Below are 18638 nucleotides of genomic sequence, written 5' to 3'. Positions count from 1 at the left end.
AGGCAGGTCCCCAGAAGAGACCTAAAGAGGAAATTGCCCCCACAATGTGGGAAAATGTCTCATTACTTATTCAATGTCTATTGTCAAGTGTTCAGTATTCTCATAGCATCAAGAGAGATGTGGCTGCAGATTTGATTTGCTCCTAGACGCTTGGGAAGGTGAGTCCGCGCAAGCTGGCTTTGGGCATTGCAGTCCCCGGAATATAGACAGACCAGAGTGTGTGTGTGTGTGTGTGTGTGTGTGTGTGTGTGTGTGTGTGTGTGTGTGTGTGTGTGTGTGTGTGTGTGTGTGTGTGTGTGTGTGTGTGTGTGTGTGTGTGTGTGTCACCGAGTAGACACGGTTCAAAGAGTGTGTGTATCACTGAATAGACACGGACCAGAGAGTGTGTGTGTGTGTGTACATGTGCATGCATAACTGTTTTTTTTAAACAGTTATTGAACAACAGTCTCTTACTACTCAGATTAACACAAGGAACAATGACATAAGCACCATCCCCGAACACACACCCCTCCACTGAACAGAAGGAACCTGCATTAAATGTCCCGATTGGTCACTGCTAGAACTGTGCCCGTTCCCAGGCCATAACGAAGACCCTTCCATCCACACCCCCGGAAAGAGCCATCGAAAGTACACCACAATGGTGCCTCTTGTCCACGAATGAACCACCCCAATTGCTGCTGTCCACATGCCGACAGGTGCAATTATGACAAGCAGCTAGAAATCACCCTGTCTCCACATAACCTGGCTACGGTGGATACGCCATGGTTTTTCTCCAAGCGATTATAGCCATAATGATGCTTGTATCGTCAGAATGGTGTCAAATCCTTCAATTCAAGTCATATAGGGGCTGCAGAGCACGCCATTCAATTCGATCTCTCGGCGAAACAAGTCTCCATCCAAACAGGTGTTTGCAAATTCGGTGGGACCACGCCGCATCACGAGGACATCCTGGATGGATGCTGATGTCTCAAACCTCTTCAGGATTTCTTCAATCATTACTTTCGGGGTACATGAGAAAATGGAGCTCAGGATGCGAGGAGAACTTCAGCAGATAATAGAGCTGACACAAAACGATCAGTCCATGTGTCATCTGCAGCGTCCATCAGATCTTTCAACTCAAGGTTGCGAACTGTGGGCCTGAGCGCTGGTAGTAACTCCCTACGGAGCACTCCAGCAGGGAGAAGGGATTTCTCGATTGGTAAGCAATATGGATCTCAGCAAGGGTTCATAATTTCCAGAAGGTAAACAGGGGGGCTATTTTGACTTCGTTGGGACATTTTCATGCGAGATGTCTTGTACTTTGGTTACTTATGCTTACAGCTAGGGCTGGGTTGGGGTTAAGGGTTGTCATCTGGAGCAGGTGAACGCTGTAAATGCAGTTCGAATGTTTTGAATGCAGCTTCCAGTAATCCAGTGGTTCTCAAACTCGGTCCTCGGTCCCCACTGCCCTGCTTGTTGTCCTGCTATCCTCAACTCCCAGCTGTCTTTCAGCTTCTGATTGACTGAACTCACCTGATCCAGGTAATCAGCAGTGTGTGGGGCAGGGATAGCTGGACAACAAGCAGGGCACTGGGTCCCGAGGACCGACTTTGAGAACCACTGCAGAAATTGATTTACTGTTTTTGAGTACAAAGACAAAACAGGAATTTCCCGCATTATGATAACAGACTGTGGGAATAAATGAAATTGTGAACTGAACCACAATCCTGAACTGAGTTTCAGGCCCCGATGTGTAATAAAAGATCTGCTCTATTTCAAAATGTCCACACAGGAATCAATAAGCAGAATCAAAATTTTTTGTTTTATGACAAGTATCTGTTTCTTGACCTTAAGCATCCAATTTCAGATTTGATTTTCAATTCCCAGCCCTACTTGAGAAAAATGTGAATTCGTCTGTCGTCATGAAAAGAGCCGCACGTGGGCTGCGAGCCCTGCACGAGGGAATGCACTGACCGTTTAATTTGCTTATCAATCTTACCAATTTAGTGATTGTACGTATCACAGCCCATTCCAGAGGTATCCTGGTGATGTCATTGCGGGATCCAACGACGACTCAGCCACGCCCTCCGTGCCGTGGGCCCTACTCCAGGTTCGGCGTCATGGGGGGGTAGGTCATTACTGGGCCATACTGATACTGCCCTGCATCCCAAACACGACGCCACCCACCAAGGGCACCTTTAGTTAAATTTTATTTTAATTTATTTTTTATTAAACACTACAACAAAAAAGCTTTGTCTTTCCCAGGGGTGTAGCTGCAGATCGTCTGCTTACCCAACGAAACGGCCGATGATTTTCCGGTCCACCTTAAATGCCGCGAAACCAAATGCAATGACACAAGTACGCCTGTAGAGGGACTCATTGCCAAGGGTTACCTTCCGAACTTGCTTTCGATTCAAACGAACTTATTAACAAGCTTTGTCTGACTGTTTTGTTATCACTCTCACGAAAGAACATATTTGGTAAGTTTCAGTATGTGTGTGCTGTATCAGAAAATGAAACAAACACAAACGTTTATCCACTCCCACTTTTGAATGCTCTCTCTCTCTCTCTCTCTCTCTCTTTTCTCTCTCTCTCTGTATAGCTTACTATGCTGTAGATGAATATTTTTTATCTAGAAATTCCATACAAACACCATAGAGCATTGTAATTGAAATGTTTTGATTGTTATTTTAAGTCAATTTCTAATTACATATGAAATTTATATGACTTCTTTTGATCCATGGCCCCAAATCCTTGGAATGATGGATAATTTTCTTATATGAACATTTCTGGGTAGAAGCCAGTCGGAGTGAAAAATTCTGGGCAAATGGAAATTCACCAGCGCGTGATAGACGATGGCATCTGAAAACAATACGACTTAATATTTCATGGCTAGAGAGGCAACATTTTTACCTCATCAGACAGCCGTATAAATCTGCATACACGCACCATTTCTTTCTTCTTATTTCTTCAAATTATTCTTTAAAATGTCAACATAATCTTCTTTCTTCATTATGCCATGTACTCGAAGCAGCAAAACAGACCCTAACAACATACTCCCACCACCCTGCTAGACTCTGGGAATTGTCTTTTCGGGTTGAAGGCCTCTCCCGTCCTTCACCGTATCCATCTGCCCTTATCAGACCGAAGTGCAGCTTACAAAATCCATGCCCATGGTTCAAATGGTGCTGGGCAACCTTCAGTCTAGCTTTGATGTGCCACTGTGTGAACAATGGAGTTTTCCTTGGTCGGCGACCACCAAGCTTCCCATGATGCAGTTATTTTTTAGGCTTCCTGTCCAGACGAGGCCAGATCGGTGACGATGGCTTTTGCGGTGGTCTGGGGGTTCTTCATGGTATTTCTGATTATTTTCCTCTCCAAAGTCTTTGAAATCTTGCATCTGTGACACCATCCAGAGTCACTTTGTATTTTGCAATCATGCAACATAGAGGTTATTTCTCAACAGAGCGAAATACTTGGAAATGACTGCATACCCCCCCCCCCCCCCCACCCTTACGATAATTGACACCCTATTGATCCCTGTGGGGAAATCCTCTTTTCTCCTCCCCCTCTATGAAAGGAGGCTTGGTTGTGGTGGGCAGCTAACTGTTATGGTGCCCATGAAGCAGGGGGCTGAAAGACCTGCAGACGTGACGAGGTCAGGCTTAAACCGCTGACCTTCTGATCACAGCCACAGAGGCTTAGCTCCCTGAACCACACACATCCGCTTGCTTCTCTGAGGTCCATCTTTATTTCTTTGATTTTTGGCATGATGAAATTACTTTTTACAAAATAAGTGTGATGCCTCTCAATCTTGCCTTTAAGTGATATACACACACATATACCAATCGCAGGTAAAAACATTGCTAAATTTGGTTGAATTTTAAAAGCCAGAAACACTAGGCCAACTAAATGAAGCCATTTGAGAACTGAAAGAGTCCACTGTTATTGCTGAGCTGAACCAAATGATCTGGCTCAGTAAACAGACCCAGAATTCCCATCACTAATTTGGCTTGCTATGGTCACACAAAGACGTAATTAAATACTGAACAAAATGCTGAGATTTGAACCTGCAGGTAAGGCCTGCATCTACAAAGAGCAAGTTGGGGGAGGCATAAAGACAATTTCCCCACAAGGATCAATAAACTATGAATTATTATTATTATTATTATTATTATTATTATCTCTGGGACGGTATGGTGGTGCAGTGGTTAGCACTGTTGCCTCACACCTCTGGGACCCAGGTTTGAGTCTCCACCTGGGTCACATGTGTGTGGAGTTTGCATGTTCTCCCCATGTCGTCGTGGGGTTTCCTCCGGGTACTCAGGTTTCCCACCACAGTCCAAAAACTTGCTGAGGCTAATTGGAGTTGCTAAATTGCCCGAAGGTGTGCATGTGTGAGTGAATGGTGTGTGAATGTGCCCTGCGATGGGCTGGCCCCCCATCCTGGGTTGTTCCCTGCCTCGTGCCCATTGTTTCTGGGATAGGCTCCGGACCCCCCGTGACCCAGTAGGATAAGCGGTTTGGAAAATGGATGGATGATATCACTATACATGCTAAATCATGCCATGACTGAGAGATAATAATCCATCCATCCATCCAATGGGCATGAGGCAGGGAGCAATCCAGGATGGGGGGGCCAGCCCATCGCAGGGTACACTCACACACCATGCACTCCTACGGGCAATTTAGTAACTCCAATTAGCCTCAGCATGTTTTTTGGACTGTGGGGGGAAACTGGAGTACCCGGAGGAAACCCCACGACGACATGGGGAGAACATGCAAACTCCGCACACATGAGACTCGAATCCGGGTCCCAGAGGCGTAAGGCGACAGTGCTAACCACCACCATGCCGCCCCCTATAACAGCTACCTTCCAACTTAAATAGGTATGAAAGGGTATGAAAGAATGAACTAACTACCATGGATAATCTTCTGAGCTAGATGTCTTGAGAGTTTCATTTTTCTGACCAAAGTGATTTATGTTTCTGGGAAATAGTGTGATTGTGCAACATCACTTTACTTAATGCTAAAGATTTCTCCCTCTATGAGTGAGCAGAGAGGCCCCTAATTTGACTTATTTGTCACTTATTTGACTTATTTCAGTTCAGTGCTTGACAGGAAAATGGACCCTTGAGTGAAAGGGCGAGTGTAAATAATAATAAATGAAACAAGTCACACCCTGATGATCCAGTTAGCAGTGCTAAAGTGTTGGTGTTTCTGATGAAATCAATAAACGCTTTGTCATACATAAATAATAACATTTTACCTTTAATTATTAGCAGGACTGGTGATGGTAGCAAATAAATATAATCAAAAACCTGCTCTTGAAAATGGACTCGATTCTTTTTGATCTCAGGCTTGACTTGGTTTCAACCCTCCATAAATTCTTTGTCTTGACTCGGTTCGACCCTCCCAAAGCCTCAGTCTTAACCCCCCCCAAAAAAAAATCTTGATCTTGACTGCTTACAGTCCCATTCTTTACTCAGTCTTGACCCTCCTCCCAAAGTCTTCATCTTGACCGCTCAAAGTCCCATTCTTTACTCAGTCTTGACCCTCCTCCCAAAGTCTTCATCTTGACTGCTTACAGTCCCATTCTTTACTCAGTCTTGACCCTCCTCCCAAAGTCTTCATCTTGACTGCTTACAGTCCCATTCTTTACTCAGTCTTGACCCTCCTCCCAAAGTCTTCATCTTGACTGCTTACAGTCCCATTCTTTACTCAGTCTTGACCCTCCTCCCAAAGTCTTCATCTTGACTGCTTACAGTCCCATTCTTTACTCAGTCTTGACCCTCCTCCCAAAGTCTTCATCTTGACTGCTTACAGTCCCATTCTTTACTCAGTCTTGACCCTCCTCCCAAAGTCTTCATCTTGACTGCTTACAGTCCCATTCTTTACTCAGTCTTGACCCTCCTCCCAAAGTCTTCATCTTGACCGCTCAAAGTCCCATTCTTTACTCAGTCTTGACCCTCCTCCCAAAGTCTTCATCTTGACTGCTTACAGTCCCATTCTTTACTCAGTCTTGACCCTCCTCCCAAAGTCTTCATCTTGACTGCTTACAGTCCCATTCTTTACTCAGTCTTGACCCTCCTCCCAAAGTCTTCATCTTGACTGCTTACAGTCCCATTCTTTACTCAGTCTTGACCCTCCTCCCAAAGTCTTCATCTTGACTGCTTACAGTCCCATTCTTTACTCAGTCTTGACCCTCCTCCCAAAGTCTTCATCTTGACTGCTTACAGTCCCATTCTTTACTCAGTCTTGACCCTCCTCCCAAAGTCTTCATCTTGACTGCTTACAGTCCCATTCTTTACTCAGTCTTGACCCTCCTCCCAAAGTCTTCATCTTGACTGCTTACAGTCCCATTCTTTACTCAGTCTTGACCCTCCTCCCAAAGTCTTCATCTTGACTGCTTACAGTCCCATTCTTTACTCAGTCTTGACCCTCCTCCCAAAGTCTTCATCTTGACTGCTTACAGTCCCATTCTTTACTCAGTCTTGACCCTCCTCCCAAAGTCTTCATCTTGACTGCTTACAGTCCCATTCTTTACTCAGTCTTGACCCTCCTCCCAAAGTCTTCATCTTGACTGCTTACAGTCCCATTCTTTACTCAGTCTTGACCCTCCTCCCAAAGTCTTCATCTTGACTGCTTACAGTCCCATTCTTTACTCAGTCTTGACCCTCCTCCCAAAGTCTTCATCTTGACTGCTTACAGTCCCATTCTTTATTCAGTCTTGACCCTCCTCTCAAAGTCTTCATCTTGACTGCTTACAGTCCCATTCTTTACTCAGTCTTGACCCTCCTCCCAAAGTCTTCATCTTGACTGCTTACAGTCCCATTCTTTACTCAGTCTTGACCCTCCTCCCAAAGTCTTCATCTTGACTGCTTACAGTCCCATTCTTTACTCAGTCTTGATGACCCTCCCCTTATCTTGACTTGGACTCCATGTAGGTGGTCCACTCCCATCACTAATAAATGTATAATTTAAATAATTTTATAGAAATGCCAACATCAACAGCTGCCATTCAACAGATTTCGCCCATTTTTGGTCTTAGTTATTGTGTTTAAGAACTTCATATTTATGTTTTGGTGGTATTTTGAATAAATAAATAAATAAATAGATTGTGAAGAATCTTGTGTTGTATAACTGCAGTACATATGGGTTTACTTATTTATTTTGTTGTGCTGGAAAAAAACCAGGCCCTTGTTGCTAAATCACACTGGCATATTTCCAGGGTGATTGTGTAATATTGTGTGTAATAATGAAACCTCTATGGAAACTGAAACTTAAGAATAAATAAATACTCTGTCGTGGTTGCTTGGCTCGTAAGAATTCTCAGGGCAGACGAGCTTTTATTTTGAAGCTTTATTCTTCCTCCCTAATTTGCGCGGGCAAATTCTGTCTTGGCTGCAAACGGAATTTGTTTCCTTATCTGTCTCAATTAATGTCCTGCTGTTCTTGGACAAAGAAACCGTCTCCTGGTCCTTCCTCCTCTTACTACATCGGTGACTTCGACGTCTCGTCATACGTTTTCGAAGGTATTTCTTCTCTTTCTATCACCTTGAAATTATTGGGGAAAACGAGCACGACTGCAATCAAAAAGACAAAGTATGGGTTAATTATTATTGTTTTTCAATGAAGCCTGTCATAACCTGTTTATTTCTAAGGCAGAATCGCACAATATATCTCTTTTATTCCTGAGATGATAGAAAACATTATGTATTAAAAACATTTTTTGTCACAGTTCAATTATGTCTGATAACTTATATTTTGTTAGTCATGTCAGTGGTATCATAGGTTACAATAACCATTAGCCGTTAAAATGTGACTTGCTTGTAAAATATTTCATTGTGAATGAATGATACGATTTAAATGAAACTTAAATAAATGAGTCATAGAGGAGGCACTGAAAAGTGTTGGGTAAAACAGAAGTATTTCATCTGATTACTACCGTGGAGTGCCATGCCCTGTGGAGGTGGTTAGCTAGACCTGCCACATAGCCTCAGTGACATCGCCTTATACGGGGGGAAGAAGAAGCTAAAACTAGCCTTCAGGAGTTTATGGTAACCCGAGCAAGAGAGGTGCTGCAGGCCTTTGAGAGGAAGAGGGCTAAGTGTGGGTGAAGCGGACATCAGCACTGGTGCCAAAATAAACGTGCAAACGATTAGGGTGAAGAAATAAAGATTGTTCTTTGTTTTAAATAGGTCAATTTTATTGTAATAGCACAAAAAAATGTAATACTGTACGATATATTACACTGCATATAATTAATTGATTAAATAATTATTACTAATAATATATCTATTAAAACAGGTGCTTTAAGGTCATAGCCTTTTTCTTTGCCTCAACTTTAACTGCATTATAAATAGTATGAATAAAGATTGTTAATAGAATTAAATTTTGATACTGAATATACAGACCAAAAAAATCTTTTTTGATGGTACTGAAACATGTTTGTACATGTATATATTGATCAAAATAAAAAACAAGAATTGTATGATTGCAATGTAGGGCATGAGTAGTTCTAGGGCTACCCAAGACAAAACTAACTTCAGCAGTAACTGAGTAATTACTAAGTATTTGTGCCCTGTCAAGTAAAGTGTTGCCAATAAATCTGATACATTTTTTTTCAGAAGTCTATGAGGTGTTAACAAATAATAGCCATATTTTTTGGGAAAAAAATAAAAACAAACAAAATCAAGCAAGACATAAACTATAAAGCTATTAAAAGCCACATCACAGGTCATTCTGTTATCCTGCCTTGTTTGCAGACTAAGCCTATTTCCCTGTAAAAGGCTATAGTCTCTGTCAGACACTGACACCAGTTTATTTGTCTGTTAGTGTCATATCAAATCAAACATAGACCGAAGATCTCAACACGCTTGGGATGAAGTGTGGCCAGAAATAATGCAGGAGCTTATATAGTTTTTACTACTTTCTTGAATTTATACCTCAAGGATTTTGGTAAGTTCTAGCAACGTTGGACAGAAAGCAGGGACACGCTGATTGGTAACCCAGTCCTTTGCTGGCCACATACACACACACACACACAGACACACACACACACACACACACACACACACACACACCACCACACCTACACCCATACATGCACCCTTTGGGGACAGTGTGTATCTCAGTGGGCTAAGCATCTGTGCCTTTCGTTTGAAGGCTGCAGGTCTAAGCCTGGCCTTAGCATATCTGCCGGTCCACAGAGCTGAGATGGAATCCAAATCTGTGGTCACATGACTACCTAATTCTAACATAGTAAATCTAGTCCTATTCTCTCTAATCATTGCTCTGCCAGGTCAGCTGAAGCGGCCTGTGATTTGTCCTTGGATAAGGAGGAGAAAGCTGCAGACACATCTGTAGGTCTCCAGGAAAGGAACCATCAACAGGTATGGACAGGGGTGCTGTGGGGTTTAGTGGGTTAGGGCTGTGTCCCTCACCGGAAGGTTGCAGGTTCTTATACTGATGATGCTCTTGGGTTCTTGAGCAAAGTTGTAGCCGACCCTGAGCTGTGATCCAAACTTGCTCTCACCAGTGTCTGTGTCTCTCACAGAGAACATGATGGGATATGATCATGTAACCATAGAGATCAATAAAGTCTCTCTATTATATTTTGTTTAGTTACCAAATAAGGAGAGACCAGGTACAACCTGGGAGGGCTGTTTGGCATGGAGACTAAAACAGAAATTATGATTATTTATGCCTGAATGGTTCAATTAAATGTTCAGAAGCATTTATCGTATGTCTCTACTGCTGTTATGTCATGTTGTCTTTAACCGATTTAACTCTCTTTTTTTCCCCTCAATCTTCTACATAATTCAAGGACATGAAAGACTGCATTACAAAAGGTATGTCTCCAGCTGGTATTTTCCGGGAGTATTACTGTTATTTATGGATTGGGATTAAGAGTCAGCCCAGGATTTGGGATCCTCCACAGTAAATTTTGCGGGGGAGGGCAAGAGGACGCTGAACTGTCAGTCCCGCCCTCTTTCATTTGCCTGTGATTCATCAGCCTCGCTCTTATATTTTTTATGTGGGTTTATGTCGCCGCTGTGAAATTCATGTACATATTAATAGTGTCTCCCCTCCTCTCTTCTCCAGCCCTTCCTCCCCCCAGGAACATAGAGTTCTGTTCAGTGGGAACAGACTTTGTGATTCTGAGCTGGGACGCGCCAGAGGGTCTGGCTGAGCAGATAGAGCATTTCATAGTGACCTGGTCTGATGGGAGGAGCCAGGAGAGCCGTAAGGTTATAGGCACCAATGAAACGATGATACGAGGCCTCAGTCCTGGACGCGAGTATCGGTTCAAGGTGGCCACAGTGGGGGAAGGTGGCCGTCAGAGTGCATGTGTGTCAGCGTCTGAACAAACAGGTAATTTACACTCCATCACTATGGCATTTCATTGTTATGGATATATTACGGAGCCCCGGATGGAGGGGAAATAATATCCATGTGTGCTTCACTTTCAGTAGCACAGCTGTCTAGTTTACAGTTACTGCCAGTGAATGGACTCAGTGCAATTATTAATGAATACCTGTAAAAACACACAATATTAAAGTTACATAGTGTGCATTGTCCCCCATAGCTTAATGCCTAAAGCATACTTTACAGGAAATATCTGTACTATTTAGGTCCCCACATAGCAAGACGAGTTTGAATCGGATCCGGACCAAATGCTGTTCAGAAATTGCCGCAGATCCACAAACGGATCTGGCCCGATGTCTTTTTACACAGCGGACCAATACTGGTCCAAATCCGCCTTTTTAATTTAAAACAGATAAAGTCCACATATGGGCCAGATTCGCATTGAATGTTACCTAATCTGGCCTCTATTTGCACCAAAGTCGAAAGTTAAATTCAGATCAGATTTAAATGGGGGCAGTGAGTGGCTCGGGGTGTTAAATGTCTGTGCCTGTGGTCAGAAGGTTGCTGGTTCACACCCTGCCCTCTGCGATGGGTACTGCACATTAGCTCACCCTGTCCTGTGACCCCACCCCCCAAACTTTTTTGGGAGTAAAAGAGACTTAGCTCTCTGAGCCACTAACTGCTCCCCTTTGAACCACCTCTGAATTTAACTTTTCACTCCAATGCAGATGCAAGCCCATATATGGCCCTTATCAGTTTCAAATCCAAAAAACAGATTCGGACCAGTACTGGTCCGCTGTACAAAAAGACACTGGGCCAGATCTGCTTTACAGATCTGCAGCAATTTCTGAACAACATTTAGCCCAGATCTGGTTCAGGCTCATCTTGCTATGTGAAACAATCACCCCTCAGATTCTTAGCGCAAAAGCTGCACATCTGGTAAGTGACTGGTCATACGTATATGGTCAGGTGATTATGTGCCGGATCTGGTAAATGATTGATCATATGTATATGGTCAGGTGAATGTGTGCCGAATCTGGTAAGTGACTAGTCATACGTATATGGTCAGGTGAATGTGTGCCGGATCAGGTAAGTGACTGATCATACGTATATGGTCAGGTGAATGTGTGCCGGATCTGGTAAGTGACTAGTCATACGTATATGGTCAGGTGAATGTGTGCCGGATCAGGTAAGTGACTGATCATACGTATATGGTCAGGTGAATGTGTGCCGGATCAGGTAAGTGACTGATCATACGTATATGGTCAGGTGAATGTGTGCCGAATCTGGTAAGTGACTGATCATACGTATATGGTCAGGTGAATGTGTTCCGGATCTGGTAAGTGACTGATCATACGTATATGGTCAGGTGAATGTGTGCCGGATCAGGTAAGTGACTGATCATACGCATATGGTCAGGTGATTGTGTGCCGGATCTGGTAAGTGACTGATCATACGTATATGGTCAGGTGAATGTGTGCCGGATCAGGTAAGTGACTGATCATACGTATATGGTCAGGCGAATGCGCACTGGGTCTCCATTGTGTATACAGACCTGTATACAGAACTGTGGTCAGTTTTTTTCCATCTCTTTTTTAACCATTTATTTTCTCCCCCTCATGTCCTTTCTGGGCCTCACACCTCTGGGACCCGGGTTCAAGTCTCCACCTGGGTCACATGTGTGTGGAGTTTGCATGTTCTCCCCATGTCGTCGTGGGGTTTCCTCCGGGTACTCAGGTTTCCCCCCACAGTCCAAAAACATGGCTAATTGGAGTTGCTAAATTGCCCATAGGAGTGCATGTGTGAGTGAATGGTGTGTGAATGTGCCCTGTGATGGGCTGGCCCCCCATCCTGGGTTGTTCCCTGCCTCGTGCCCGTTGCTTCCGGGATAGGCTCCGGACCCCCCGCGACCCAGTAGGATAAGCGGTTTGGAAAATGGATGGATGGATGGATGTCCTTTCTGGGGTTCCACATTATTCTACATTTTGAAAATCAATTTTAATATTTTTAGTTAAAGTTTGATAATTAATAATACACCTAATAATACTGTATGGATTTTGTATTTTCTATTGATAACAGCCTTAAAATGAAGCTCAAAAACTGATGTTTTGAAAGACTATCAAGAATTTGAGAAATCCCTGTTATAAAATTACATTTAGATGTGAACTCAGTTCATCCCCTCATTTCCTGTTTGTTATGTTTGTCGGAATGTGAATTCACAGAAGTCCCAGCACCAGATCGTTTGACATCAACAGACCGAGATGCAAGATCCCTCACTATTTCCTGGACTAAACCAGATGAATTGGAGAAAATACCACATCACTACCTCATATCCAGCACCTGCCCTGGGAAAGGGTGCTTCTCTACAAAAAGCCAGGAGACGACCTTCTCAAACTTGGACCCAGATACTCTTTACACTGTCGAAGTTTCCACTATCCTGGAAAATGGAGCGCAAAGTGACCCTACGATCAAAGATTTCCGCACTGGTAAGTGAAAGTGGATTGTATTGTACTACAACAAATACAAATTTTCAGTTGTGGAAAGTCATAAGAAATATACTTTGTAAGTGACATTCATATACTAAAGTATATCTCATTAATAATCAGCAAACATTTTTATTTCCATAATTCTCACTGACATTATATTCCGTTATTTCTCGTAGGGTCTAATGTTCTGATTAAAATAAGCGTATACAAATTACAACTAGTTACAACTTCATTTTAAATATCAGTTTGTATTCTAGTCTAGTCAGAACTGAATTGATATCCTCGAAAAATGGATTGCAGCTGAAGCAGCCCGCCAAACACTCGAAGCGGCTCGCCATACACTCGAAGCGGCTCGCCAAACAAACACTCGAACAGCTCGCCAAACACTCGAAGCGGCTCGCCAAACAAACACTCGAAGCGGCTCGCCATACACTCGAAGCGGCTCGCCAAACAAACACTCGAAGCGGCTCCCCAAACACTCGAAGCGGCTCGCCAAACAAACACTCGAAGCGGCTCGCCAAACAAACACTCGAAGCGGCTCGCCAAACAAACACTCGAAGCGGCTCGCCAAACACTCGAAGCGGCTCGCCAAACAAACACTCGAAGCGGCTTGCCATACAAACACTCGAAGCGGCTCCCCAAACACTCGAAGCGGCTCGCCAAACAAACACTCGAAGCGGCTCGCCAAACAAACACTCGAAGCGGCTCGCCAAACACTCGAAGCGGCTCGCCAAACACTCGAAGCGGCTCGCCAAACAAACACTTGAAGCGGCTCGCCATACAAACACTCGAAGCAGCTCGCCAAACAAACACTCGAACAGCTCGCCAAACACTCGAAGCGGCTCGCCAAACAAACACTCGAACAGCTCGCCAAACACTTGAAGTGGCTCGCCAAACAAACACTCGAAGCGGCTCGCCAAACAAACACTCGAACAGCTCGCCAAACACTCGAAGCAGCTCGCCAAACAAACACTCGAAGCGGCCCGCCATACACTCGAAGCGGCTCGCCAAACAAACACTCGAAGTGGCTCGCCAAACAAACACTCGAACAGCTCGCCAAACACTCGAAGCGGCTCGCCAAACAAACACTCGAACAGCTCGCCAAACACTCGAAGCGGCTCGCCAAACAAACACTCGAAGCGGCTCGCCAAACAAACACTCGAACAGCTCGCCAAACACTCGAAGCAGCTCGCCAAACAAACACTCGAAGCGGCCCGCCATACACTCGAAGCAGCTCGCCAAACAAACACTCGAAGCGGCCCGCCATACACTCGAAGCGGCTCGCCAAACAAACACTCGAAGTGGCTCGCCAAACAAACACTCGAACAGCTCGCCAAACACTCGAAGCAGCTCGCCAAACAAAGACTCGAAGCGGCTCGCCAAGCAAGCACTTGAACAGCTCGCCAAACACTCGAAGCGGCTCGCCAAACAAACACTCGAAGCGGCTCGCCATACAAACACTCGAAGAGGCTCGCCAAACAAACACTCGAAGCGGTTCGCCAAACAAACACTCGAACAGCTCGCCAAACACTCGAAGCGGCTCGCCATACAAACACTCGAAGCGGCTCGCCATACAAACACTCGAAGCGGCTCGCCAAACAAACACTCGAACAGCTCGCCAAACAAACACTTGAAGCGGCTCGCCATACACTCGAAGCGGCTCGCCAAACAAACACTCGAAGCGGCTCGCCAAACAAACACTCGAAGCGGCTCGCCATACACTCGAAGCGGCTCGCCAAACAAACACTCGAAGCGGCTCGCCAAACACTCGAAGCGGCTCGCCAAACACTCGAAGCGGCTCACCAAACAAACACTCGAAGCGGCTCACCAAACAAACACTCGAAGCGGCTCGCCAAACACTCGAAGCACCTTGCCATACACTCGTTCCCGCTGCCCATAATCCTTTCCTCCTTCCACTGGGCTCAGGTGTCTTTGGCGAGTTTAAGCCTGTATCATTTTTTTGTGTTCCAATTCCATTCATGTAGGAGCAGGATCCAGCACAGTCTGCAGATTTTCCTGCTCAAACACACCCACAGCAGGGTAGTCTGCAGACTGGCCTCCTAGGATGGAATTGTACAGCCTTGTCTTAGACCTTACTCCTGCCTTTGACATGTGGATAATGAGCTCCCTTACAAGGGCATATACATTAAAGGTGTTGCCCTTAAGTGGTTTCGGTCATATTTATCTGATAGAAGTTTTTCTGCCGAACTGGGTGAACTTTACTAGCTCAACCCAGATTTCCTATGGGGTTCTTCACGACTCCATCTTAGGTCCTGTCTTCTTTTCACTTTACATGCTGCTCCTGGGTTGTATTTTTAGGAAACATAAATACACTTTTCATTATTTTGCTTTGGAACGTTGGGGTTGTGGGAACTGAAGCAATTATCATAAGACCCCTTCAGCTGATTTTTTTTCTTTTCCATGACATTTCAGCACGTGTAGTAAAAAAGAGACCGTGGGAGCATATCTATGAAGATGAGTATGATGATGATGATGATGATGAAGGCAAGGAGCATGACTATGGAGATGATGACACTGAGGAACAAGCATCTCAAGATTGTTACAGTGAATCAACATATTCACAATGACGTAAAACACCAAACATTTGTGCTTAGTATCAATTTCAGAGCCACTGGCTACAATCGCAATTAACAGCAAAATGGAAATAACTGAATGAAACAGTCGAAAAAAATTATGATACTTAATAATAATGAATTATGGCTCTGCGAAACACATGTGCAGATATCTTAAACATTGCATTTAATAAAAATTTTATGAAATCAATACATTTGTGACGTTTTTTACTGAATTAATTAAGCAAATATCCAAAATTAGAAACCCAGCTGTTCCAGCTTCTTGCTTCTGGCTGTTTCGGGAACTCAGGGATATACAGAGATATACAGAGATATACAGAGATATACAGATATACAGAGATATACAGAGATATACAGAGATATACAGATATACACAAATATACAGAGATATACAGAGATATACACAAATATACAGAGATATACAGAGATATACAGAGATATACACAAATATACAGAGATATACAGAGATATACAGAGATATACAGAAACATACAGAGATATACACAAATATACAAAGATATACAGAGATATACAGAAACATACAGAGATATACAGAGATATACAGAAACATACAGAGATATACACAAATATACAGAGATATACAGAGATATACAGAGATATACAGAGATATACAGAAACATACAGAGATATACACAAATATACAGAGATATACACAAATATACAGAGATATACAGAGATATACAGAAACATACAGAGATATACACAAATATACAGAGATATACAGAGATATACAGAAACATACAGAGATATACACAAATATACAGAGATATACAGAGATATACAGAGATATACAGAGATATACAGAAACATACAGAGTTATACACAAATATACAGAGATATACAGAGATATACACAAATATACAGAGATATACAGAGATATACACAAATATACACAGATATACACAAACATACACAGATATACAGAGATATACACAAACATACACAGATATACAGATATACACAAACATACACATACATAAATATACACAAACATACACAGATATACACAAATATACACAGACATACACAAATATACACAGACATACACAGATATATACAGACACACAAATATACACAGATATACACAAACATACACAGACATACACAAACATACACAGATATACACAGATATACACAAATATACACAGATATACACAAACATACACAGATATACACAGATATACACAAACATACACAAACATACACAGATATACACAGATATACACAAATATACACAAATATACACAGATATACACAAACAGAATGAACGTCCATCAATGCCGTACCACCATACTTGTAATCCAGTTTACAAATACAGTTGAAATTTGATCATTGTTTGGGCTGAAGGTTGTTACAGAAAATGTGTTTTGATTTGAGACGAATGTAACCAGTTGACTGAGAGCATTGGAAGAGACGTGAACATAGACACTTCAAACCCAAACATTTCAGTTTGGCCAGGCTTTTAGCAAAATTTAACACAGTTTAACACAGTATTTACCGCGTTTCTGTCCTGTTGTTCTCATGAGTTGACAAAAACCTTTGGATCCACTGTGGACCTCAAGGAACCAAAATGTCTCTGTTGTAGGATTTTGGGACAAATAAGTCTTTATAGAAATAGGAACAATCATAATAATTTTACGACGATTATGATGGTGATGATGATTATTATTCATGTGCACATTGGAGCATTACTAGGAATTCCACTTTGTCTCGGTCACTGTAAGCACTGTACAGTCATGGTGTGCACGGTCAAAGTGAAACTGTCTGACTTAGCTGGCTCCCTTCTTTGGGTCTAGCACAGAACACCCACACGGTATTGGGGGTTGGGAAAGGTTTCAAGGGCACTGTTAGCTAACCGTGATGGTGAAAATAAAAATCTTGTGGTGCCAGGCAGACCGAGGTGCTGTGATGGCAGCAGCAAAGAAATGGGCAAAGACTGAGATAAAGCTGCTCTTTCAGTGAAATCCTTAAAATGGCCGCACTCATTTTAACAGTAAAGCGACAATGAATGGCAGGGCAGTACAGGGAAGTTAATCTAAGCACAGAAAGGCACACAGCAGGTACTCTATGCACAGTTAATCACACGGGGATTGGGCTCTAATCTAAGCAGGACACCAGTAAGAACACACGACACACGTAACAAAGCACATCATCTACATATGTGACATAGACCGGGGCTATTTACAATGTGTCACATGCCAGCGGGGATATTCAAAACCCGCCGGCGATACATTGCCCCCCCTCAAAGGTCAGCTGTTCCGGTCACCACCACCCCCAGTCCCCACCTCTATTCTGAGACAAGGTTCCTCTGTCCCATGGTAGCTGGTGGTGCATCATCTCCGAAGGGGAGCTAGAAGTCGCCCACTCGTAAGAGCTGGTGAGGCTGGCGGGCGCTGGGCTGCTGAAGGGCGCTGGCCTGCTGGAGGGCGCTGGGCTGCTGGAGGGCGCTGGCCTGCTGGAGGGCGCTGGCCTGCTGGAGGGCGCTGGGCTGCTGGCGGGCGCTGGGCTGCTGGAGGGCGCTGGCCTGCTGGAGGGCGCTGGGCTGCTGGCGGGCGCTGGCCTGCTGGAGGGCGCTGGCCTGCTGGAGGGCGCTGGGCTGCTGGCGGGCGCTGGGCTGCTGGCGAGCGCTGGCCTGCTGGAGGGCGCTGGCCTGCTGGCGGGCGCTGGGCTGCTGGCGGGCGCTGGCCTGCTGGAGGGCGCTGGCCTGCTGGAGGGCGCTGGGCTGCCGGTGGGCGCTGGCCTGCCGGAGGGCGCTGGCCTGCCGGAGGGCGCTGGCCTGCTGGAGGGCGCTGGCCTGCTGGAGGGTGCTGGGCTGCCGGTGGGCGCTGGCCTGCCGGAGGGCGCTGGCCTGCCGGAGGGCGCTGGCCTGCTGGAGGGCGCTGGGCTGCCGGTGGGCGCTGGCCTGCTGGAGGGTGCTGGCATTACAGATTCCCCTCAGCGGTCATCGGCTCCAGGGAACTCCTGCAGCCTCTAAAGGTCCAGCTGGTCCTGCTCCTGAGGAAGTTGGGCCTCCCAGCTAGCCGTGAGTTTTTTTTTTATTTGTTTGTTTGCTGAAATCATCTGCTGGTTTCTGGGAGCAAAGCACTGTTGTGATGGATGGACGGCCCTGGTTGGAGGTATTTCATTTCAGACCATGTGCATGAAGGCTAAGTCCAGGTCCTGATAATCACAGACCAATGTGTATCCT

The 18638-nt window shown here is 44.5% G+C and overlaps 1 protein-coding gene and 1 long non-coding RNA gene across 3 annotated transcripts; both read left to right on the top strand.

Annotated features, from left to right (window-relative positions):
- Positions 1-7274: 7274 nt before the first annotated feature.
- Positions 7275-15620, top strand: LOC125720463 (fibronectin-like). The gene is made up of 6 exons (XM_048995934.1): positions 7275-7584; positions 9284-9374; positions 9809-9833; positions 10087-10356; positions 12573-12836; positions 15270-15620. Exons 1-6 carry the CDS (start codon positions 7421-7423, stop codon positions 15422-15424), a joined length of 969 nt encoding a protein of 322 aa, XP_048851891.1. The 5' UTR covers positions 7275-7420; the 3' UTR covers positions 15425-15620.
- On the top strand, positions 10363-12565 carry LOC125720470 (uncharacterized). Of its 2 annotated transcripts, none has more exons than XR_007385470.1 (3): positions 10363-11319; positions 11370-11619; positions 11770-12565. It is a non-coding gene; the product is annotated as an uncharacterized LOC125720470 (long non-coding RNA). The 2 variants fall into 2 exon arrangements; XR_007385469.1 differs by having other exon boundaries at positions 10363-11619; positions 11720-11819; positions 11870-12565.
- Positions 15621-18638: the final 3018 nt, after the last annotated feature.

This window comes from Brienomyrus brachyistius, chromosome 25 (genome assembly GCF_023856365.1).
Source record: "Brienomyrus brachyistius isolate T26 chromosome 25, BBRACH_0.4, whole genome shotgun sequence".
Taxonomy (NCBI): domain Eukaryota; kingdom Metazoa; phylum Chordata; class Actinopteri; order Osteoglossiformes; family Mormyridae; genus Brienomyrus; species Brienomyrus brachyistius.
The sequence above is the reverse complement of the archived record's forward strand: the minus strand, read 5'-3'. Positions and strand labels throughout refer to the sequence as shown.

Coding starts and splice junctions, on each gene's coding strand:
- LOC125720463 (XM_048995934.1), top strand. CDS start 7,421: ATGTCCTGCTGTTCTTGGACAAAGAAACCGTCTCCTGGTCCTTCCTCC. Junction 9,375..9,808: donor AGGAAAGGAACCATCAACAG/GTATGGACAGGG, acceptor ACATAATTCAAG/GACATGAAAGACTGCATTAC. Junction 12,837..15,269: donor GATCAAAGATTTCCGCACTG/GTAAGTGAAAGT, acceptor ATGACATTTCAG/CACGTGTAGTAAAAAAGAGA.